A 26474-nucleotide genomic window follows, 5' to 3' on the forward strand; every position below is an offset into this window, starting at 1 on the left:
AGGGTACATGCTTGAATTTCTATCCTGAGTCAGGTTTGTTTCCTGTCTATATTTGCAGTCCCATTATGTAATATTGTCAAGAATTTACTGTCTGATTATGAATAGATCTATTACTGTGGTTTTGCCTTTTGTTGTTGCATGATTAGGATCCTAGATTTGATAAAACATTGGTTTTATCTTTCATTGGTTGTACGTATTTCAATAGCTCTGTGTTTATGCATGAGGTATCCATCAGTTTGAGAAATGTAACATCTATCCAGCTGAATGGAGGGGGAAGGTGTAAGGTAAGTGGGTAGGTGTGTGTGTGTGTGTGTGTGTGTGTGTGTGTGTGTGTGTGTGTGAGAGAGAGAGAGAGAGAGAGAGAGAGAGAGAGAGAGAGAGAGAGAGAAGAAATGAAAGAACACACTGAGTTGGTTAAAGGCACCTGAGGGATCTACTCTAGAGGAGCAGATCTGGTGCCTTGCTCAAGTGCCCCTTTGTTTACACATGCAGTCTACCCATAAATAAAACAAATACTACAAATATATAATAAGCCTCCTGTGCTCTCTCATCCAAAGGACTCCCTACTCCAATAGTGCTACCCCTTGACCGCCTGGTCACTGAGGGAAATGTGAAATGTGCAACAGTATTTTGCAGTAGTAGATACTGATTGTAGTTTTTGTGGATTTATATAAAAAAATCACTTTAGGAACATTGTGAATAAAAAAATTGTTGTAAAATTCATGTAGTTCTTTCATGTGTTACATTGTATAATATAAGGAGCATTTTCCCCCAAATACTCCAATGTCAACTTTAGCAAAAGGTCTGAAAACTTTCTTTTCAATTACATTTGTGCTATATAATTTGTATGTATACTAGAAAACACATTTCTTGACAGCTAATTTTAAAATACTTTGAATGTCCTAAGTTTGAGATGTGCTACTCTTCTTTGGCTCTTGATCAAAATATAGATTTCCAGTTAAACAAAGTTAACCACTTTCCACCGATTCCCTTTTGCAAGCAATGGGTTCCGACGATTCCTTTTCATAAGTGGAACCCACCACTTACACAAGAGAGATTTAGTGCTTCCCAGAGAAAGCCCCGAAATGAGCAGGAACACACATTTCTTTTAGGAACTGGGCACAGCACCTCTGCAGAGGCATCCCAAAAAGATGTGGGAACTGATTTGGAGTCAGAAGGGGAGGAGTTTGCTGAAGTACAAAAGTTTCAGGAGACTTAGACCATGGCTAGACCAGGCCTATATCCTGGGATTGTCCCGGGATCATCCCTGTGCATCCAAATGACACACATGGGATCCCGGGAGCAGGTAGGGACAACCCCTCCATTTGCCTGGGATAATCCTTAGGTCTAGCTAAGGCCTAATACTCCAAGAGTAGAGGTTGTCCGGGTGCAAACTAACCAGTTGGAAAGCGGCCAGCAAGAGCATTCTTCATCTATAAGGGGGGAAATACCCCAGTAAGAATGCCAAAGCTGGAGGAGGAAGAAGAGTTAGACATACAAGAACCCAGGGTGAGACATCAAGTTAAGATAGAGGAACATCATCAACTTGAGAGGTCCCTCCAGAAAGACCCACCTAGCAAGGTATGCAGGTTGTTGAAGAGACAGCTGGTGTCAGTTTCTGTTGCAACTGTTCTAACGTAGTGCATTAACTAAAGACAGTTCTTTGTAGCTTAAGTAGTCTTGTATTATGCAAAGCTGTTTAGAGACTTAGTACTTCGCTACTCTTCATAGACTCTGGTTGTAACTTGAAGCAACTGTTTTGCACTTTGACAAACTAGGCAGTTGACATTTCTGGAAGGAGGCAGGTTGGTGGAGCTCCCGCTGACCTGCCTCCTTCCAGAAATAAGCATTTCCACTCATTTTGGGTTGCCTGAGAAGCATTAAAACTCCCCTGCACAAGCTTAGGAAATCTGCTTAAGTGCTTCATTGGATACTGCCATCTAAGATTCATGTACAACCTATTACAATGACTAAGAAATTCAGAGTCTCATGTCTTTTCATATCATATTATCTGGAGATGATATGACCATAAATTCTCCTTCATGAAGCTGTGCAGCCAATATGTTCAGAAATCTTTTGTTTTTCTTAGAAGCTAGAAATTATTCTCTTTGTTTCAGCTGTTTTTCTGGTGATTTTTTTTAAATAATAATAATTATCCCATCATTTAATGTTATTTTGTATATATAATGTCTTTGACTAAGTGAAAAGTTTTACTACCATCATAGACAATGGTGTCACGTGGGCACTAAATAAATGTATTTTTGACTACATAAGTTTTATCATGATCAATAATGTCACATTGCTCATCTTCCCTTCTCCATGGAACTCCATGCAGAAGACTGCTATTATCTAAAACATACTTACTTGTTCTTTTAATGTCAGCATCTTTTCAGTCATCAATATTGCATTTCAAGGCAACAGATACTGTTAGAGATCTAGTTTGATTAGAGTTGTAATGTCACAAACTCATGAAATAATACTGTTCATATTTAAAATATTCAGAAGCTCAGATTCCTACTCTTCAAGAAATGTTCTAAATCTTTGGAACAGAATAAAGAAGCCTAGCAGTAGGCATACATCACCTTGTATTTCTTTTGTCATTGTCTGTTTGATGTTTTCCCTTAAATAAAAAGTCTTAGAGACTTTCCACTCATAGTTCTAATATTTTGTTTGACTTCCGTTGCTTTACCAATAATAACTACAGCAGAAGCCACCATACTATTGACGGTGCTCCTTAACTGAGAATTGCCTAAAAATGAAGATCCATCCTTGTAGGAATTCAAACAACAGTTGTTGTGTCTCGAAGTTGTACCTTGTGTTGTTCACTGGTTCTCTAGCATGAATTCATTATACTTTCCACTGAAATATTAATCACAGAAAACATGAATAAAACAGCACCTGTGATGAACACTGCATTTGTCATGCCACGCCCCTCTCAATCCACCCACTGTTTTCAAACTTTTCATTAGTTCTTCTATGACTCGGTGGGAAGATAGGTCAGCCCAGTCTTTGTGATCACTGTATGACAAGTAATCCATTTTCAGAATACGTTTCTGCAAGCTCGTTCATGTTTTAAAGATATAATCTGCATGACATATGTATTTGTTGTGACCACAGGCATTTGTGAAACTGCATTGACGTGGAGTATCCATAATCCTGTTCATTCAACCTTTATAAGATGCCTATTGAATCAAAACAGCTGCTGGAAGATCCAGCTCACCTCACGATCTCCCAGGCATTGGATAATCTCAGGCCTAGAGACAAATAACTGTGGCCTTGCTGTGGAGCTGGGAAGGGCTCTGGACTGACACTCTACACTTGTGCTGGTGAGGAGCACAGGAGTTCATAGAATCATAGAATAGTAGAGTTGGAAGGGGCCTATAGGGCCATCAAGTCCAACCCCCTGCTCAGTGCAGGAATCCACCCTAAAGCATACCTGACAGATGGTTGTCCAGCTGCCTCTTGAATGCCTCTAGTGTGGGAGAGCCCACAACCTCCCTAGGTAACTGATTCCATTGTCATACTGCTCTAACAGTCAGGAAGTTTTTCCTGATGTCCAGCCGGGGAAGAAGACAGACTGTGGCAGATTTAATCAACTGTGCTGCTTTAAGAACTGCTGCTTTGAGATCTGTGGCTTTAAGAACATCTTTGCAACTGCCCATTCCCATCTCCAGTAATCTTGGTGGCGAAACTTTCACCAAGTGTATTGAATCAAAACACCTGCTGGAAGACCCAGCTCACCTCGCGATATCTTGGGCCTTGGACAATCTCAGGCCCAGAGACAAATAACTGTGGCCTCGCTGCAGGGTGGCGGGCCACCACCGGCAGGCTGCCCAGGCAGGGGTGTCCCCAAAGGGGGTGACATCGAAGGGCTGCACCCCTTTGGTTTACCCCTTTGGAATGCCATGCGGGTGAGGGCACCTCCCATTTTTGTTTTCTTCATTTGCTCTTTTCCTCCCTGTTTGTTTGTGCTTCTTCTGCTCAGGGTGAGAGCCTGTGGTGGTTCGAAGTGGGTTACCCTCTGGGTGAGAGACAGAGGGGAGGAATGTATGTGAGATTCCATGTGACAGATGGAGTGTGTATGAATCTAGCCGCTTTTATATTGCTAGTGGATTAGCTAGCCTGATGTCCTTTTTATGACCAGTGGCTGGCTATTACCACGAACTATCTTTTGTGATTGTGCTAGTTGGATGTATATGATTGATTGGTTGAATGGAGCATGTATGTAACTACCATCTAGTTGGCTCTACAAATTCTCCTTAGTGTGAGTAAGGTTACGTTGGATTAGCCAATTTAACAGATTCGCCAATTTATAACTTCTACAAGACCAATTGTCAAATTGAGCTAATTAATTGTTAAATTTCACTGTTAATTGTTTATTCTTGTATTTTTGTTAATTTGCTATTGTGAGTATAGTTGGGATATTGTAGATGCCTAATATATAAAGGCAACAATATGAGTTGTGCAGAAGTGCCATTACAGGGGAAGGAGAGATAGAGATTTAACTCCTATCTTACCTTCCATTTGCCCTGCCACCCTGGGGAACTTGGAGAACAAACCAAACCACCCACAGGACCTCTCATTGCTCCTATGCAATGCCAGGTTGATTAAAAACAAAACAAATATCATCTAATATCTTCTTACAGATGAGGAGGCCGACCTGGCATGCTTCACAGAGACCTGGCTGGGAGATGACAGTGGCCTGACATGGGCCCAGGCTCTCCCAGTTGAGTACTGTGTTAGTGAGCAGGTGAGGAAAAGTGGCCAGTGGGGTAAAGTAGGTGTGGTCTATAAAGACAATCTTAACCTGACCAGACTTCCTGTCCAATAATTGAATCCCATCAAGTGTGTGTACCTGAGTCTGAAGACCAGGGATACACTGGGAATTCTGTTAGTGCACTGGTCACCATGCTGCATATCAGGCCAAGCTCACGGAACTGGTCTCGGAGTTGGTGTTGGAGTCGCCCAGGCTTTTGATCCTGGGGGACTTCAACATCCCATTTGGGACCAGTTTGTCAGGTGCAGCTCAGGAATTCATGGCATCCATGACAAACATGGGCCTATCCCAACTGGTCTCTGGACCCACACATTCAGCAGGTCACACCCTCTATTCAGCACTGGTTAGGCCTCATCTTGAGTATTGTGTTCAGTTCTGGGCACCACACTTCAAGAAGGATGCAGACAAGATGGAACATGTTCAGATGAGAGCAGCAAGGATGATCAGGGATCTGGAAACAAAGCCCTATGAGGAGACACTGAAAGAACTGGGCATGTTTAGCCTGGAAAAGATTGAGGGGAGACATCACTCTTCAAATACTTGAAAGGTTGTCACACAGAGGAGGGCCAGGATCTCTTCTTGATCATCCCAGAGTGCAGGACATGGAATAATGGGCTGAAGTTACAGAAAGCCAGATTCTGGCTGGACACCAGGAAAAATTTCCTGTTAGTGCAGTACAACAAGGGAACCAATTACCTAGGGAGGTTGTGGGCTCTCCCATACTAGAGGCATTCAAAAGGCAGCTGGACAACCGTTTGTCAGGTATGCTTTAAGGTGGATTCCTGCATTGAGCAGTGAATTGGACTTGATGGCCTTATAGGCCCCTTCCAACTCTACTATTCTATGATTCTATGATCCTTTTCCCCACAGACTCAAGGCCGCTTAAGCTTCCCCATGGCTATTTACAGAACAACTAACATGCACATTAATGGTGAATATCATGTCTTGTTTGGCCCTGAGTTACGGATTCCCTAGGTTCTTGGGGCAAAAGCAAGGATACAGCACACAGAACAGAATCATTGGAAGGAGAATGGTTAATGTACTGTGTTATTTTTCATTTGGAGAATTCATGTACTCTGTTGACGTCATTACAAAATGGAAATTTCACTGATTTAAAGAGCCTTTGACAAGGCATTTGGAGAAGTTTAGAGAAATAGGAGTTTCATTTATATGGTTTACAACTACACTGACATGAAACTCGAAAAAACTGTAAATATGAACAAGTGATAATTGAATGGTAAGGTTCTTTAATATAAGCTTAAGCTTCCCCCCCCCCCCCCCGCTGAGCACAAAATTTCCAAATCACCCAATCTATCTATACACAATCAAAATGCTCAATGATCTTAATGCCACAGTTTAAAACAATTTTACCACTCAGGACTGAAGTGCACTGCAGTGGCCAAACAAGCTTTTAAACTGTCTCATTCCAGACACACTTGCTCACAATAATGCCTCTGGACAAACTGTTCTCTTAAATCATACAGAACTGAACGAAATAATGACCGAAATAATCAATAATAATGACTCATGGAGCTCCATTTATTTCACAGGAAGAATCTAATCCATGTATGTAAAATAATAATAATAAACAATGCTTATGTGCTTAGTTTGTTCCAATGAAATAAATCAAGATTTCCTGGCAAGTAGAGAAATGCTATGTGTGTGTATATATAAGTGACACAGAAGAAGGAATTTACCCCTAATTTTTCAAATATTGCATTAAGAAGAAAAAGGGAAACCAGAATTAAATCCAAAACAAGATATACAGAGAAAGAACAACAGATTTTATACACTTCATCAACACCTTGGCTGCTTATTCTGGGAAGAGAACCATAAATGAGAATTAAGCAAACAATAACTACCTTTGAGAGAGAGTTGGTTAGCTCTTTTAGCTAATTATATTGGCTCAGATATTCCAAGTTTAACATTGCAAAGCCAAAATTGGCAACCATTGCCAATACCATCACATGTGGGAAAGTTGATCTGAAGGTACTGCCATTCATTTGTTCCAAATCGTTACTCGTCTAATATACGCATACAAAACATGCATGAACAATATAGCTTTCTCACTTCTCCGTACTTTAAAAAAACTACTTCAGTATTTATCACAACTGAATCCCATTGATTTCACTGTAGGAGAAGTAAACACATGCTTCCTCCATTGAAATATTTCTATATTGTTTTTTCCTTGGACTTCTGCTGTCACATTTATAACTTTACCCTTGCAATTATGATGGCTACATTCTCATGATTCTTTTGTAGAAATTCACAAGTTGTGTGAATGTGTTCCAAGGACCCAGGAATTGTCACTTTTTATTGTGATAAACTTTGGTTGGATAACAGATATTGATCTGAACTCCCAATGAAATCAGTGTCAATATCTATTATCAATGTAAGTTTGATGATTTTCCTAAAAAAGGAAGTAATAAATATTTACCTTTCTTGCTTCTTTTACCATCTTCCTAATAGTTTCCTTTATTGTATAAGGTTGTATTCGTGGAGGATGGAAGAGCAGCTCAATATTTGTACCGCCAGAAATTCCAGGCATTACATAAGGCCAACCCAAGTCAAGATTAGGAGCCTCCACATCTGATTCCATAGGCCAATATGTTCCCGAGGAAGAGGCATCATCACCAGTGTTATCGGGAGCATAAACTGTGTTTTGGGGGATTTTCTGAACAGTGTTCAATATATAATTAATCTCATCATCTGCTAGAAACTCTGAACATCTCTCTTTAGCAAGAAACTCTTGGTAAGCCTCTGCACCACTTTCAATTAGCGCATCAATGGCAAGCCTGTAACATTCCTTGTAGTGCGGTTCAAGGTAGTTGTCTGATCTGCACTCATCATGTAAAGATGACAGCAGAGATGAGGTTTCCATTTTCACAGTTATCTGGTGACAAGACCTCTTAAACGTCCATTCATGCGCTGTAGAATGTATCTAAAACAAAAAACAGGAATGTACAACAGTCAGAATGCTTAAGATAGTTTCAATAGTATTCAGGAATACTATTCAGGTATTAAACACACAAACACCATTAAAAAATCCTTTGTTTTATTGCTAACTTTTTAACAGATAAGGAACATTACAACTTGGAACCCATCAGTTAAATTAGCATTTTTATGTAGGAAAACTATGACAAATCTGGCCCTGCAGGTTTTTCCAAATGACCATGCCCCTTTCCCCTGGCCCCATCCACCGATTGTTTGGGGGAATTCCCAGTTCATTGGCAACTCCCCCCACCCCCCATTCTGAAAGGCCTCTCCTAGGACTGAAATGGTGGACAGGTCCACTCCCACACACCTCCAACACTCATGGACATGCCCATCACAGCTGATTGGCTGTTTGCTGAGCCTGCAACTTGCAATGTACATCAATGAGCAATGACATCTCAAAGAAGGGGGGCACACCGCAAATGTTCTTTGGAATGGAAGTGCGAGAGCTGGGGAAACCACAACAAAAGCAGTCAGGGATATTCTGGTATAACTAAGAGGTGGAACTGAGATCACCGCCGGAAGAGGTGAATGTTATGTGCCCCATTAGTGATGACTGCAAAACAATCTTGCAATAAATGGCTGGTGTAGACTCCCCCTTACACAAAGTAATGTATTCAACACAGTGACCGAAAGTACGTCACATAATTAGCCTGGCCACTGGATTCCTTGCTCATGGCCTTTTCAACACATGCACACAGAAACACAGGCAATAACTCTTGGATGATCTAAATATAATGTCTGTCAAAGCTGGTTCCCAAATTTAAGCCAGTTGCATTCATTTTCCACACTGTACTGTCCAGCAGGGTCACCATCACACTCTGCACCAGTCTCTCAGAAGTTTAACTTGGAGCAGTGAAAATAATTGGCGGTGGCTGCAAGTAACAGTAGATGATATCTAGTTAACTATATTAGACAGCTATCAGCAGAGCACTGTTAACAGGGTTAGAGACAAGTCGGCTGTGAGAAACATTGCTATGTCAAGAAGTCAAGTTTAAATAATCATGCAGGTCCAGTGACTGTCCACAAGCTAAAGGCTTGCACTTAGATGCTTCTCACTGGCCTTGAATCATGCTTTCTACCATAAGCACAAACTTATAGGAGACATGGTGAAGAAGCTTAAATAATTGCCTAGTACACTGAAACACAAGGGAAGTTCAGGCTCCCTACTTTGAACGTACAAGTCAAATCCTCTTCTTCAAGGAGGTCTGCAGATTCTCTCTGTGCATCAGGCAAGCTTGGAGGATGAGAGATTCCCAAAGCAGATCCTGGCCTTTGACTTTTGCCAGTATAGAAATTCCCTACTCGGTCCTCGTCGCCCAACTCTGATCCTGATTATATGATCACACAAATAAATACAATGCTTGCGTGGTTTGTGTGAGGATATTCTTTGTGACTGCAGCAGTATTTGAAGCATTGATGGCGGGTAATGCCAACCAGGGGGGTGGGGTGCTTCTGAAGTGCAAGACACTTTGGAAAGGCTTGAGTTGGATGGAGATACTTTATTAGAAGGAAAGGGTAGGAGGGTTAGGAATAAAAAGAGCTGGTGGCATGGCCAGGAACAGAAGGAGATGGCCGCATAAAATTTGATCTCTTCCAGGGCCCTCTGAGAATGTGGATTTAAAATCTACCCCAGCTCAAAGAAAAAGCATCAAAAAGAAGGCTGCCTACAGGGGAATGTTGGCAAGTCAAGGTAGTTTGAAAAAGAAATCAATACTGGACTATTTAAAGCCAAAAAAAGAACTTGAAAGATCCCACAGGAGGTGACAAACCTCAAAGATGGCATCAGAGGAATCAGTTGCTAACAACAGAACCCTTACGGACACCACTGCTGTCTTAAAGGCAGAATTTACAGCCCAATTTGCCTCTCAGCAGGATACCTGTTTGCTGATTTGATGTCTCCGATTGAAAGCAGTTTGAAAGAATTTGTTTAGAAACTTGGAACAATCACAGCAGTATTTGAAGCACTGATGATGGATAATGCCAACTGTGGGGGGATTGGCACTGTGCTTCTGAAGTGCAAGGCTCTTTGGTAAGGCTTAAGCTGGATGGAGATACTTTATTAGAAGGAAAGGGGGGTAGGAATAAAAAGAGCTATGATCCACCAGCTAGACTGAAGAATGAGCAGTTGCTCGCAACACCTACGCACCATCAACTTTCTAGACTTCTGCCAGTCTGCTTTGAGGGTGGTGTGCGTTGAGACGACACATGTTCCTTGATTAACAATCTTCACCTCTTTTTTTTAACAATGGGGTAGGACTGTAGCTCAATGCTAGAGCACATGCTTTGCATGCAGAAAGTCCCAGATTCAATCTCTGGCATCTCCATTTATGGCTGAAAAAGCTCCTGCCTGAAACCCTGGAAAGTCGCTGCCAGTCAGTGTCAAAAATATTGGTCTGGATGATGGTTTGACTCAAGTTAAGGCAGTTTCTATGTACCTACAAATTGATATGGAAAGATGTGCCCTTTAGACTCAAGATCAAGTCCAAAGTTTTGGGACTTTCACAGGTATTTAAGGAACTGCTTTTGAGTATTATTCCTGGCAGAGAGATTTCAAAGAATGATGACTGGAAGCTGCTTCCCTGTGAATCCCAAAGGGTTATTTATTTAGTTCCATATTTCCTAAACCAGTGGTTCCCAAAGTGGGCGGTACTGCCCCCTTGGGGGCGGTGGGATTGCATAGGGGGGTGTTAAGAGGCAAAGGGACAGCGGGGGGTGCTAACAGGCAAAGGGGTGGCAGGGGGGCACTCGAGGTGTTCTCTCCAGAAGGTCCTAAAACCCAGGGACTGAGCAGGAAAGAGCGGCAAATTCAGCTGCTCTCCACACACCGCTCCTGCTCAGGAAGGACTTTCTCATGCACGCAGCCGCTCTCTCCTCCTATCTCAAGCCCACAGCGGCCCCACCAGAAGTAGGGGGTGGGGGAAGCGCCCACAAGCCCCACAATAGTTGCCAGGCTGATTAGGACAGTAGGGCAGCAGCTTAGAGGAGAAATGGCCCCAATCTGCAATTCCTGACGGGGGAAGGGAGCCTGGTGATACCTTGCAGCAGCACAAGCAGTCCTGCTCCCCACCCAGCCGGCTGGCCGCTGTTCTTGGCAGCTGCTCTGCCGCCTGCCGTCCTCCACGTGCTCCTTCCTCTCTGCTGCAGGGCTGCTGCTCCCGCCTTGTGCAGCAACTATCGCAAGAGGTCTGCCGGGGCAGCTTGTAGGAGGGAGCAGCTCTGGCCGAGGGAGGGAGGGAGGGAGCGAGCGGGTGGCGGTGGCTCCAGCAGGAAAGAAGCCCTGGGCCCTCCTAGGCAGGAAAAGAGTGGGCAGAGCAGCTGAATTCGCCACTGTTTCCTGCTCTGCTGCCTCCTGTGGGCGCTTCCCCCACCCCCTACTTCTGGTGGGGCTGCTGTGGGCTTGAGATAGGAGGAGAGAGCGGCTGCGTGAGTGAGAAAGTCCTTCCTGAGCAGGAGCGGTGTGTGGAGAGCAGCTGAATTTGCTGCTCTTTCCTGCTCAGTCCCTGGGTTTTAGGACCTTCTGGAGAGACCACCTTGAGTGCCCCCCTGCCGCCCCTTTGCCTGTTAGCACCCCCCGCTGTCCCTTTGCCTCTTAACACCCCCCCTATGCAATCCCACCGCCCCCAAGGGGGCAGTACCGCCCACTTTGGGAACCACTGCTTTAGATGGTCCAGCCTCAACCGCACATGCAACAAACAATATAGGCCCTCTCTCTACACACACCTTGCCTATGGTAACAATGGCCATTTCACTACTTTGTATTAGAACTGGGACCACCAAAATTATTTACTGATACAAGCACTTGGATTTATGTTAGAATCTTTTGAGTGTCAAAATACTTGATCCATGTACTCGATCCAGATCATTGTTTCAGACAGGTGGGTGACGGAGTTAGGATTTTAAAAAAAATGTCTCTATTGTTAGAATGCCACTTAAACCATGGGAAGGAAATACTTCTAAGGTTGCAAACCTACTCTTATCTTGGAATTATGTCTCACTGAATTATTTCTGAATAGACATGCATAGATTTTTGTTGTAAAACTCCATCCATGCCCTCTCTTTTCAAATCTTTTTTCTTTCTCATGCCTTTTAGGCTCATAGGTTATAGGAAACATGCACAACTCATCTGGAGCTACATAGAACCTGCCTCTGAGTCTCCCTTATCAGTTTTTCCCATGCTGATCTAATCCACTTTCTGCTTGCATCCACAACCAACCTACATCACCTCCATGACTAATTAACAGACCAACTCTTAAGAATTGTTTTTCTCCCACACTTTTGATCAGACACTAAAATCAGCTTAGTAATGATACACCCTGCTTGTTCTCAAAATCAGCAACTTTAGTCTGTAGTGTTTTTAATCAAACTTGTTTATTAAGAAAGGCTTTTTGGGGTAGTGTAAAGTTGCCGCAAGAAAAGAAAGTAATTAGGAAAAGAAGAGCAGAATGGTTACTTATTAGGATTAAATGGAAAGCCACAGCATTTAGTTTATGAAGTATGTTACAATCTTCATTTTATTCATCCTATGTGATAAGCTACTACTTCTGTTGATGGGGAATAAGGTCCATGAATAACTTATCAAGTTGTCCTCAGTCACCTTCACTATAGACTCACACAATCTGTCTCCTTCCCCCCTAAATTAAAATGATTTTGTTCCTCCTCCTTCTGACAAAGGAGAAGGTAGTGGCCAGTTTTGCATTGTTAGTATGGATTTCTGCTGTACATCAACATGAACAAGCTGCATTGCTGGGCATGGGATTTTATACCCCTATAACAGACTTTTTTATGTATGGTAAATATTATCTCTGTGCAGAAAAGGTTTCTTCAGGTGGATCTTTCCTTGCTTGTTTGAGACCAGTGAATCTATAGACGAAGTGTGATTTAGATCCACTTCCCTCTGATACAGGAAAGTGGATTTTAACCCAACACTGCAGACCCAACACTTCATTTAATGCAGTAATTTGTACAGCACCATGTACATTGATGGTGCTATATAAATAAATAATAATAATAATAATTTCACTGCCTCTGAAAATTCTACTGAAGCTCCATCATTAAATGGAATGATCTATATAGCCTTGTCTACAGAAGACAGGAACCCATCCACAAAATATGCTGTTGCATCTCTCTAATTACAATCAATATCCAACACTGCTATAATTCAGTTGACGGCAACAAAAAATAGCATCAGTGAGATTAATTTGACAAAATAGGTGCTAAGTGAGTAAAGCAAATTATGGGCAGCATTCTACTAAATTTCTTTCTAAATGTATACAAACAGTTGATTACAGAAGCCCTATTTAGACATTCTACATCTCAGTAGAGTAAACATGTGTGGAGGGGGGGCATGCTAGCCATGCAACCCCCATTGCATATTTCTGGTGCCTTGTACTTGATGAAGGGTGGCTTTCTGAGGAGAAGAGCCCCATGAATCCATGGAGGTTCTCCATGCAATTGAGATCCATGACTTTCCAGTGTTTCCATGGATACAGGAGTCTCTACTCTTCAAAAGTCATCCTCCATGAGTACAGGATGACGAAACATGTGAGGAAGAGAGTGGAACTGAAATACTCACCCCTTATATGTTTACTGTACACAGAAAGGAACAAATTGGCCTATAGCTAAGATACTTACTTTCAATAAATTCCTCAAAAGGCAACTTTGAATGTGTCACTGTTAAATTATATATCATAAACTATGGTTCTAAAATGATAATTTTCCTATTTCAGTTTTATAGGGCTCCAACAGAATTCCACTGTCAAGTCATACTTTTAACATTTTCTCTTGAAAGTATTTTCTTCAAGATTGCCTTCTCCGCCTCTAAACCTAGGAAGTCTGCAGTCAACTCAAGAGAAAAAGGTTTCAATCTTCTCATCAGGTTATGGGGGGAAAAACAACCAACCACATTCCTAGCCATCATTACAGCCTCTAACATGCTGTGGTGTGCTGTGGTGTCTGCCATTATAACCTCACTTTTGTCTGGATTCATTTTCAATTTGCTCACCGACATCAGCTCTCTAACCACAGCCAGGAACTGCTTAAAAATAATAACAAAACCACAAGACTAAGATAAAGAGATAGAGCTGCGTGTCATTTGACTGAAGCTCATTCCAGATCCGCACAGATTCTCAACAATATTTTCCCCTATGTGTGGTAAGGATAATGAGACCCTTGCAGAGATTAAGTAGGGGGTTAACTGTTTCCACACCTACTCCCACACCCAAACTTAAGCTTGTCTATATATTACTAATATTATTCCTAATTCTACAGGTATGCTGCTTTAAGGCATTGAGCAGGGGGTTGGACTCAATGGCCTTATAGACCCCTTCTAACTCTACTATTCTATGATTCTATAATCAATAATGTGGGGTTTCTAGTACAAATTAGGTTCATTTGGTAGAAACATGTTCAGTTTGTATCGGAAAATGTTCTGATGCCCAAGAACAGGGGTAGGCAAATTGTGGCACTCCAGAAGTTTTGGCCTACAATTTCCACCATCCCTCACCATTGGCTATACTAGCTTGAACTGATAGGAAGCTAAGGCCAAAACATTTGGAGGGTCACAAATTGCCCTCTGTGCGTGAGAGATCTAATTTAGCATTTTACTTATATTCAGTAAACAAAGGACTCCATGTTAATTTTTTTTGTCCCAGTATATCAAAACTATTTGACCTGAAATATTTGACAGAAAAGATTAAATCACAGATAATATAATTTAAATATATTATGTAGAGTTTTTTATTGGAATATTTGTACAAATTTAGAGCCAGTAGGATATACTTTCCTTGAATTTAAGGGGGGAAAGTACTAAAAACTGTTGAAACACTAATTAATTTTAGCAATCCAAATAAATGTGCATGATATGCTAACAACCACTCTCTTCCACTAAGGTTATTGGGGCACCACCTTAAGTTTCTTCGTCACTATTTATTAGTTTCATTTCACACTGAGACATGTATGTATTTCAGTGACATGTATGCATTCTCTCACATACTTGCTAAGGATAATTATCTGAAAAACTTTAATTACAACTATCAAACTATCAAGCTTGCCTAATACTGTATTTGCAATTGACATACATTTATTTTTACTTATGAAGATATGAAATGGAAAATTCTCCACAGAAAAATAAAGCGCTGGAAAAATCTTTTCTAAATCACCATTAATAATTTACAACACTTTAGTTTGATCTATTTTTACTAATGTAGCATGATGGCTAGAAGGCAGAGTTCATCTTTGGCATGAATTCACTTGGCAGTTTTAGGCAAATTACTATGTCTTCGACTAGTTTCCCCCCCTTCCCCACCCCGGTTCAACCTCATGGGGATACTAGTACCAGTTCACCATGCAAAGTGATTTAAAGAATTCTTCAGATAATGTATCCCAAATCCGTTTAATGTTCTAAAGTGCCGTATAGATGCTAAACATTACTATTTGTACATGGTAATTTATTTAAATGCATGCACATTTTAAATAGACTATTGAAAGGTTCACCACCCCCACCCCCACCACACACTAAATCCCAGCCAGTTGGTACTTGGATGCTTTACCTTTTCCCCTTTTATGATTCATTACAATTAAAGATCTAGATTTTCCACAGTGTTCTACTCTAGCACTGCCGTTTGTTATATCACTCTATCTTGCTTTGTACTCTGTGCAATAATCAATGCTGTTCAATTTACTCTTCATGCATCTCCACCCTTCATGCATATACTGAATTTCAAATAGTGGGTGTGAGGCCTGGGAGTTTGGCAAAGGCGCTCCTGTGATCCAGTCAATTATTTTGCCAACTTGTTCATGCAAGACATATACCATGGATAAGAAATAAATGAATATTTTCTCATTTGGATCTATGCTGCTTTCCCTATTTTTTAAAAAATTAAGTTGTGCAAAATATACAAATTGACACTATACACCACCTAAAGTTTATATTTTAAAGTTTATTTTCTCTGTTTCTCTTGTTGGTTCTGCTTTTTAATAAGGAGAAGCCATTTGGTCCACTGTTGCTTTATTGCATCCATTAATGATATAGACATATTTACTTTTACTTTGTGCAATGGAGGCAAACATTTCAAATGAAAGTCATTGCTTAAAGAGTAACCATTCTAGCAAGGCCCATAAAATCCTACGGGAACAATCTTTTGTGTCACAGAGGGTTTTTTGTCCCATTGTGTAGAACAATGTGGGGCTATGGAACAGATGAATAATCATGCATTCAAATAGAGGAGGATCAGTAAGATTTAGTCACCCATCTAAACTTGTGTAACTTGTGGTCTTCCAAATGTTTTGGCCTATAACTCCCATCAGCAGTCACCACTGGCTGTCCTGGCTAGGACTTATGGGAGTTGTAGGCCTAGAGGACCATAAGCTGCTCACCCCTGATCTAAAGGAAGTCTGATCTACCCTATATATTATGAAGATTGCATTGAATTCAGACTTAGTCATCCTTCGAGCAGACCCACTGAAATCAATGTGACAAGTTACTCATGACTAACTGAAGTCCCATTGATTTTAATGGGTCTATGCTAAGCATTACGAAGTCTGGATCCATGCCATTACAAACAGTGACAAAACCTGAGTTTATTAAGTGCAGGACCATGTTAGTGCCTCACTATGTGGGAATTCACCTATAGCAATTAAATTCCTTGGCAATTAACCATTTCCTTTTGATATATAAATACATATACAGTCACATTTAAGTGATATTTTCAATTCAGACAAAGCAAAACCTCAATGGGCCAATTCACACAATGAAATAGCTGTGGTGTCGGTGGCCATTTCTAACATTCAAACCACGACCACAGCTTGGCATGATGTCTGAATCCTGTGGGGTGGGTTGTGTGAGGGTTAAAAAAAAAAACCTTGCATAACCTATGGTCTGTTTTAAGGTTATGTAAGGCTTGCTTAATCCTTACACAACCCACACCTGCCCCGCCAGGTTCAGATGATACGACAAGCCGTGGTTGCATCTTGAATATCCATCAGCTGGCTAGTACATACTGCAACCCACCGTGGGTTATTTATTTACTATAGACACTATAGTCTGAAGCTCTCATGAACCTGTGTAAGAATATCTTAGTACTGGAGTGCAAATTAGAAACAAGCAAATAGGTTTAGCATCAGGATGGTAATGAACATGACTCTTTGGACAGGTTTTATCCTTAAATGCCAGTACATGGAGCCAAAGCCCTTGATATCTTGTAGTCCAAAATAAATACAAGCTCACATTGGTTTGGTTCATACAAAACAACAAGTCAGGGATTTCTGATACAAAAATAGAACCTGGGTTAAAATTCTGGCTTGCATGCTAGTTCATTCATGACAATATGGTTTGTCATTATGTGTATACTGGACCATTTAGTGAAAGTAGTTTGTTTAACTGTGTGCTATTTATACCATTTGTTGTGCGTGTTTTAATAACAGTTTTATTCAATAAATTGAAAAATTAGAAGTAAATAAATTAGCTGATACATCAAAGAAGCTGAATTTGCTTAACTAGACATATATTAATACTTTTAGCTGAGTCAACAATAAGTGTAAAGACACCAACGTCGTACACAGGATTACAGACCAAGGTCCTTTAAACAATGAAAACTGTTTTAGACATGTTCCTATTACACAAGAGTGTAATCAGCAGCAGAATAAACAAATGTCTTCTAACACTTACTCACACTTATGGTGCTGATATGTTAATTACTAAACAACACCAGTGCTAATAAACCACAGCTATAAGTCTTACTTTATTTCTTACTACTTTACCAATTTCTTTTCAAACAACCCAAAGCAGGGCTTTGCAAATTTTCTACCCCCAGATTCCTCTTGAGGGAGCTGAAAATGACAAAGGCCCCAAAGTCACAAAATGGTAGTCCAGGGGAGTGTTCCAAATGATGGCAGATGGAGGCAAAGTTTGGCATAATCAGCAGGCAATTACTGATATTGTTTTATATTGACTAGAAATTTAGCACTTTCACTCTTTTGAAAGTGCTAAATTCTTTGCCATAGCTCTTTCCTTATAGCAAGGAGTTTCATAGTTCAGCTTTTCTCAAGTAAAGTACATATATTGGCTCTGGGGGTATCATGACTCGATGATCTAAAAGCTTTAAGTAAGAAAGACATTATTTTATATTGGCTTTTCTTCTCCCCCATGATGCTTCTCAAAATAGTCTTACTCATCTCCTGTAATTTCTTCTCCCCTTCTTTGTCACTAAAGTTGTGCCAGTTTCTTTCATTCATTCCTCCTCCTGCATTTACACGCACTTACTCCTATAACAGTTCCTCTCTTATCCCCAGTTCATTTTTTTTTAAAAAAAATCCTGAAAATATTAGCCTTGCTTTCTAACCAACTCCTATTACCACACCTGCCTATGCAGTATGCATGGTATAGCCATAGCACAGGGCATTTGCCTACAGCACTGAGACCCACTTGAAAGTGGACTGAGACCCACTAATGGGTCCCAAAACATTTTTCAGAAATGCTGCAATATTGTTAGAATTCTCTCTAAAGCAAACAATAAAAAGATTAACAATGCATTCCTATGTATGTCTACTCAGAACTAAGCTCAATGGAACTTACTCCCATGTAAAATTATTATTATTATTATTATTATTATTATTATTATTATTATTATTATTATTATTATTTCTTACCCGCCTCTCCATTTTGATTGAGGCGGGGAACAACAGTAAATATAAAATACATAAAACTGAATTAAGAACATAATATACATTGTTCAAACATCTTTAAAACATTCTTCTCTAACCTGGTGCCTTCTAGAAGTTTTGTACTACAACTTCAATCAGCCCCAGCCAGGCCCACGCTGGGTATACTGGCTAGGGAATGCTGGGAGTTATATGGCTTTTTTCTGTCTAAACATGCACAGGATTGTGTCTTTAAGTGTATTTGCTTAAACACAGAAATTGTCAAAAGCCAAATACTCAGTTCCCTAGATTTAGATCTAAATAGTCATTTCTACTGTTTATACAAGAAAAAAAAATCCAACCAGATTTTAATTAGAGGTAGGTCTCCATACACAACAAGAGTATAAAAGATTATGGCTTCAATCTTAACTACACTTGCCTGTGAATGATCCTCATTAAACACAGGGGGACTTCCTTATGAATACATAGAAATGCACAGGATTGCTGTGTAAGGATCTATTTTGATACACAAGCCTTTCCCAACATGGTGCCCTCCAAATATATTAGACTACAACACCCAGCATGCCCTAGCCAGTATGGTTGGAGAAGGCTATGATACACACTTACTAGGAAGTAAGCTCCACTGAGATCAACATGGCGTACTTCTAAATAAGCATGCTTAAGATCAGACTACATATACCATTATTTTCCTATGAGAACGAAGACATAAGAAGCACAGAAATTTAATTAGCAAAGTTGTTTTATTTGAAGCATGGGTTTCTAACGGGCACGAGCTCTGATCAAAAAACAATACAAAAGAGGCAGGGTGGAAAGAATAAATGCTAGATGAACTGCTATTTTCTATGTCCTGCAGGGCTCATGATGGCAGGGCAAAAGGTGGGGGAGCAGTGTTTTTCCTTTTTCAACTCCCTCCCCCCTTTTTAAAGTACACTTCCCTTTCCATTGATTTCAGTTGACTTTCACAACTCTTTCATCACATTCAATTAAATTAATAAATCAGACCCTTATTTTTTTAATCATACTATGGTATTAATCATAGTATGATTACTAGTATGACTGTGATATACTATCATAGTAATCATATTATGTGGATATCATGTAGTCTAGTCCTAGATGGAACTGGACTTGGTTATATCTAGGTGGAGTCAAGAGTTTCCTGTTGCTGTTCTGTACTTGTTTGAGAGAGATAATAAAGCTATTGTCTAGCTTCCTGGGTGGTGTGTTCTCTAAGCCTTCCATGCCATAAACATCTGGGACATATGGTTTAAAAGTATGTATGTAAATAGAACACCCGTATATGAGAAATAAACCTCCTCACTATGAGAAAAGAAGAGAACACTTAGCAATTACTATAAGTTTTGATGCACATTGCAAGGCCTTGGTGTACATACACCACTTATTAGCCTCCATTCCATTTTCCTTTTCTGACATTTATTCCTATCCTAACAATTCCTAACCCATTGCCTTATCTTTCAGAACCCTGCTCTTTCACTTTAGGCAGCAACCTGTTTGAAATACTTTATTCACAACCCCTGCAGTTGTGCTGTACCAAAAAATAAATAAATAGCAAAACCAAATGATTATCATAATAATTTGAAACAGCCTGCACTAACAAACAAGTAATTTTTAAAACAATTAATCAATCATAAGGTTTTTAATTATGAAAACCTCAATAAAGCCGCCTTTGTAAGGTCAGTGAGGGCCAAACTAGATGTGACAGCAACGGATCTGTGCATTTAAAACTGGCTCTGCTCCAACCTCGTTGAAAATAGGGTTGGTGGATGGGTCTAATTTTAAGAGCAAAGGTGAGAAGTGCTAGCCATCCTCCAATGGATTGCTGTTTTTCCCCCTGCAGTTGGATTCAGATACTGAAAATGAGATCAATCCTGGGGCAGAGGAGGTGGGGGGCACTTGGGAAGGAACACTACAGGGAGGTAGGATGAGTAAACGTCATTCAGTGCTCTTTAGGGATGCAATCCTATGCATGTTGAGACAGAAACATACCCCAGCCACCAATGCGGGAAGTTGCTCAAACAGGAAAAAAAAAGAAGTCCTATATGCATAGGATTGTGCCCTAAGAGCTGCATCACACCGGGGGTTAACACGCTCACTACCTTCACTTTTCCGCCAGTTTTCCTTCCACAAGTTACTTCTTTCAAAACAGGAAGTACACAAGCACGAGGCCCATTGAATCTGCTGTTCCAATGGCGCTGCTTCTCCTGCACATAGCAGGAGAGAGCAGCAATTACGATTATAAAAAAACCAGACTTAATGAGGGGATTTTTTTTGTCACACAAGGAAGGTCAGAAGGGGCAGGAGGCAGACAACATCATCCGAGGGACCTGAGCAAACTCCGTGAGTGCCCAGTAATGAGCATGCAATAAAACCCTCTTCGGATGGAGCTTTTAAAGGAGAAACTTGCATGTTTGCTCAGAAACAAGCCCACAGAAACTTATTCCCAGATAAGTGTGTGTAGAATTGCTTAATGTATATTGTCACTAATGCAGGTTTACATTTGCTTTCCACGCCAATTTAAATGAAAACCAATTTAGGCTTTACATGTGAAAAAGGGCAGAAAAGTTTATTACCAGCATTCTCTTCCACTGAAAACAACACAGAGTCCTGCGGTATCTTAAAAGCCAGGAATTTTAGTGTAAGTGGCAGGGAGACAGTTGGTCAGATCTGTTCAAATGCACCTTTGCCATCCCACTGCCCTTTCCATCACATGGGAGCGCTTTCTGTTTCCTAGTTTCGGCCATGAAAACTTCTCGCTGTCTCCCGTCCCTCCCTCCAGTCAAATCTTGGTTAGCACTCCCTCCCCACTCCACACACAAACAGTGCTTCCAAAAGGAGTGAAAAGCAGTAATGGGTTTCAGAAAATTGTGTAGCTGTTTCGTTTTTTCTTCCTTGGATTTTTCCGCAGTAATAATAATAATAATAATAATAATAATATGGAAGAGACGGTGGGAAAACCCTAGGGAAGGTTATGCGTGCAACACTACATTTGATGCCCCCCCTCTAAAATTCCATGAATGAGATGGTGTGCTAAAAGCCTCATCTGAAAGTAAACCAAACCATTCTAGCTTAAGATCTAGGTAGGTGTCCTTTTGCAAGGCATAACTCCGAGTTTGCAACGTCCGTTATGGGATGGGTCGCGTCGTGTCTCCAATGTTGAGACTCCCATTCTATTTCAGGCCAATCGCTCCTCGGTCCTTTCCTTTCCCATCCAAGTCAGCCTCACCCAACCCGGTGCCCTGCGGATGTGTTGGTCTACAACTGCCATAATTTGTACTCTTAACACATCTGCAGGGGAAGGATGCGTTAAGTCCATGGCCTGTGTGGCTGGGTGGGATTTTTGAGACCTGACTGAGCGAGTTCGTGAGAGGGAAACCGCCACAAAATTGCGAAAGAGGTTGGCTCACGCGTGGCGAGGCGCAAGGTCCCCCAGTCGTCCTTAAGCCCACCCAAACTTGGGAGAGAGGCGGGAAAATAAAATAATAACAGTAGTAGAAAAGACCACTTACTTTGCTGCGTTCCGGTGCGCCGCAACCCCCTCAGCTGTTCCTGCATGAGAATGTGGAGGCAAATGTCTGTATTGGAAAAAGTGCTGAGCTTCAAGTTGGAACACAGTTCCGTCCTCACAGGTATTTCCCGTCCTCCTCTTTCTTTCTCTTTCTCTCTCCGGAGCGTTGTGGGCAGGACCGGGCGTGGAAACCAGTTCCAACACGTTAGGGAGGTGTTACGCGCCGAACCCTACCCCGGCGGCCCCGCCAAAAGAGCGGAGCAGGAACTTGTTTGAAGTTTGAACCCAGAGGACCCAGCCCTTCGCTGAGCAAAGTACGACATGCTTTTTACGTGCCTTCTTCCCATTGTCAGCTCCGCCGCTGCTGCTGCTGCTGCTGCTTCAGAGGGGCAGGAGGGGAAGGACAGGAAGTTTGCCACAGCCAAGGCCAGCATCAGAAGGGAAAAGACGCCTTATGTTAACTCCACTGAGTTCAGCTACCCCTCTACTTTTTGCTTACTTACAAGTCAAGGCACGGGACCCAATCTGGATGGGAGGACATACTTATTCGATGATGATGATAATGATAATGATAACAACAATGGGGCAGCTGGGATTTAGAATAGGTGTAATTCGACCCAGAGTTGAGCCCAACTACATGTGACATAAGAAGAGTCATGCTGGATCAGACTCTTGAGGGGGGATCTACATTACTGCTTTAAAGCGCTTTATAACAGTTTTGACAACTGTTGGGGCCCAGGACACACGGCATATACAGTTTTCAGAACGTTTTCAAAGTGCTTTAAAAGTGCTTTAAAAGCAGTAGTGTAGATCCCCCCTCAAGGGTCCATCTAGTCCAGTACTAATCTTCTTCACCCTGCGGCTGACCAACTGTTGACCAGGGACCCACAAGCAGAACACGGTGCAACAGCCCCCAGCCTCCCTCCCATGTTCCCCAAGAACTGGTGTAAATGATGTTAAACATATATTTGAAAGAGGGTGCTTCACACTAGAGCCACTTTATTTTCAAGGAAAAGCAATCGCTTGTCTCCTCTCCAGTTAAACAGTAAATAGCAATCTCTTGTTCTTACCCCTGCCCTACAGTAAAGGTTGAAAAAGAGCAAGGGTGAGGAGGTCCAGCATTGGATATCTTTTTTTTAAAAAAAGAGTTCTGGCTGCCTCTGACTGCAACACAGAATGGATTTACAGCCCCACCAAAATCGGAGCCACCAGCTTCCACTGCCTGGGTGGCTACTGCATGAGGGCCAACACCGCTCACTAACCTGCTCCCCTCAGCAGGAACGCTTGACCATGTTCACACCACCGCTCGGAGGAAGGGGGTAAGCAAGTGAGTGGCAGCCACAGCAGCAAGGAACCTTTTTCTGCTTGCTCACCTGTGCTCTCCCTCTCTAGGCAGTGTGGTGATTTGGCCCAGAGGGAACATAAAGGTAGTCAAGTGGAGGAGGCTGCTCCATTACTGCTTGCTTACCTTCCTGGGGTAGTAACTGGTTGAGGAGCAGCTCTGAAACAGTGAGTTGATTAGAATTGGCTCTGTTTCTCTTGGACTGCTCCTTCCTGCAGATATCTGTCCTGCTTGCTCACCTTCCCTCTCCATTAGAGCAGTGTGATGAGAGAGGTTGGTCCCAGAGGGTGAATAAACCAAATGGAAACTATGTCGCCTTCTTTCTAACATCTGGTTGGGAGGAGGCACAGAGACAGGGGTTCCAACTGCACCCGAGAGCCTAAACCTCTGAATAACCTGTCACACCGGCAATGGTGTCTGCTTGCTCTCAGTTTTACTCCAGAACAGTACTGTTCCACAAGAATACTTGCTGTCTTTTCTTTTTAAATAAGACCAATCTATCAATTCTGACTCTCAAGGAATCTTAATAGATAAGTGGTAAGATGAGTAGGGAGAAGGAAATAGGGCAAATGTTTAATTTATTTGTTGAAAAATTTATTTGTTGTGTTCACGACACTGAAATGAAAAGTGATGTTCTACGAACAGTCTGATTATTATGCATAGAGGAGCATTTAATCTATAGCAATCAAATTAAAACATCAGCACACCTTAATTAAATTAAACACATATGTAACATTTTGAATGGCAATTTCAGGAACAGGTGCTTAATGATCCAAGGAAAAGGAGGCAGGTTGTTGAATCTCTATTTTCTAGCTGTATTACTGGATTTATAGGAAGCTTCCAGCAAATCACTTTAATGTTATTTGAGATTTATAGGTTGACAGTTCAGAATTTGCACTATGGTGTGGGGATGTGTAGCGATAGCTCTGGAGTTTTCCTTGTGGGATCTTCCTCCTAGGGAGTGTCATCTGGCCAGCTGACTTCAAGGTTTTAGAAGGAGAGTTAAAACATTCCTTTTTATAGAAGGATTTGAATGCTGTTACACTTGCCTCTGCTAATACACTTTAGTTTTGATTGAACTTTTTTTGTTTACTAAATTTTATTTATTTTGTTACATTTAATATAAATGTTTATAAGCTGTTTGGAAGCCAATTTTCTTGAAAGCTGGGGTATAAATATAAATAAACGTAATGAATAAATTAAAAAAGCAAATGTGTTCATTATAAGCAAAACCAACAACAACAGATATTGCAGGAACTCCCTACATAGAGAGTTCGTACTTATTCCTCCCTGATTTCTTTTCTTAGCTGAAGTCATGTTTATTCTCATAGGATTTTAGGTATTACTGGATTATTATTATTTTGCTGGTATATAATTTTAAATTTTTTACTTTTATTATTTCTATTAGATTCTTTTAATATTTTTGTAAACATCTTTGTGAACAGATTTTATTCATGGTGTTAATAAATAATAAATATACAGTAGAGTAAATTGATGGGTGGCTGTTGTTCCGGTACAAGAGCCAGATGACTTGCTACCTGTGCCAGAGATACGGTGCTATGATGTAAGTTACAGAATACATAATGGAGCAAAAGGATCCGAAGGCACTAAATAAGAACCTGTCTTATGCTAACATGGTTTAATTGCATGTTAATGAGGATAGTTCTCCAAAGACTTCCTGTTCCTGATGATTATGTATTAAATGTAGCTTCCAATCACCCCCTAGCCATTCAATTCCCAGGCATTTACTCTTTTTACACATTGTGAAATTGTCACTGGAATTACTCAGGCAAACTGAGTCCAAACCAATTTCAAAATATGCACTGAACCATTATTTCACAGTAAATGTTTTCCACTCATAAGATAATCTCTGTGATAAGATAACTGTGTAATGTCCAGTTCCTGGGATTGTCCATGAACGGTTTCTTTTTGTAGCCCTTAATGTAACATATTTGTAGGTCTCACTGCAGGGACAATATTGTGACAGTGAATGCAGTTCTGTCACAAGGTCCCTCATTCAGTCATCATGTTTTGAGTAATATAGTACTTTGGTCAAAATCCTTTTCTGCATGTAGAGGGAGTTCAAATGAGGCCCCTCATGTTAAAAGTATGAGTGATTGGGGTTGTGGGATAGCCCTATCTTCCTGCCAATAGGTATACCATTCATTCTCTCCACTTGCAACCATGTGAAATGGCCCTGCATGCATGCTGATAGACATCCATAAGGGTTTTCCACATGAAGGGAGAATCCCTTTAATCACTGCATGCATGGCCAGTGGGATGGTTTGGCTTCCTGAAGGATGATTAACTTCAGAAAAAATGAATATATAAAGTGCATTGTCAGGGCTAGCTGGCATTACCTTGCAACCCCCTTGCGTGGTTTTAATATATAAGGAGGTTCATGTGAAATTGCTTTCATCTGTAATGAAACAGAGGTCGTCATTCTAATAAATGCTACTACTGATTTGTTATTGCAGATTTGACATCAAGTAAAATTTTCTTTATGTCCTTATGTTCATATCATTGTCATAATTCTAATAAAACTGGTGACCTTCAGTGAATTGCACAGTGGCCTTAACTCTGCACTGTGACATGAGTACTAAAAGGAATAACAGATTTCTACAGGGAGTCCCATACCATTAATTGCAGATAAGAACAAAAGAAGAACCATGCTGGATCAAACCAAGGGTCCATCTAGTCTAGCATTCTGTTCAAACAGTGGCCCACCAGCTGTTAACTCTTGGTCTGATCCATCTAGTCCAGCATTCTGTTCACATAGTGGCCAGCCAGTTGTTGACCAGAAACTCCCAACTAGGACATGAGTGCAACAGCACCCTCCCAACTACGTTTCCCAGCAACTGGTGTACTTAGGCTTACTGCCTCTGATACTGGAAGTAGCACATAGCCATTAGGACTAGTACCCACTGATACCCTTCTCTTCCAGGAATTTATCTAACCCCTTTTAAAGCCATCCAAGTTGGTAGCTATTGATGCATCTTGTGGTAATGAATTCCATAGTTTATCTGTACACTATATGGAGAAATACTTCCTATTATCTGTCCTGATTCTCCCACCCATCAGTTTCATGTGATGACCCCCGATTCTAGTATTTTGAGAGAGGGAGAAAAATGTCTCTGTTTCAATATCCTCCACATCTTGAAAACAGGTAAAAGGACTTA

The 26474-nt window shown here is 41.1% G+C and overlaps 1 protein-coding gene across 1 annotated transcript in view; it reads right to left on the reverse strand.

The window, feature by feature from the left end:
- FAM83B (family with sequence similarity 83 member B) overlaps window positions 1-22078 on the reverse strand; it is a 51947-nt gene extending 29869 nt beyond the window's left edge. The window contains exons 1-2 of the mRNA XM_063125811.1: window positions 21955-22078; window positions 7215-7718 (exon numbers count right to left, since the gene is read on the reverse strand). Of these exons, the coding sequence (XP_062981881.1) occupies window positions 7215-7658 (444 nt within the window). The 5' untranslated portion in view covers window positions 7659-7718; window positions 21955-22078. The remainder of the gene's footprint in view (window positions 1-7214; window positions 7719-21954) is intronic.
- Between the last annotated feature and the right edge of the window lie 4396 nt (window positions 22079-26474).

This window comes from Elgaria multicarinata, chromosome 4 (assembly GCF_023053635.1).
Source record: "Elgaria multicarinata webbii isolate HBS135686 ecotype San Diego chromosome 4, rElgMul1.1.pri, whole genome shotgun sequence".
Classification (NCBI taxonomy): domain Eukaryota; kingdom Metazoa; phylum Chordata; class Lepidosauria; order Squamata; family Anguidae; genus Elgaria; species Elgaria multicarinata.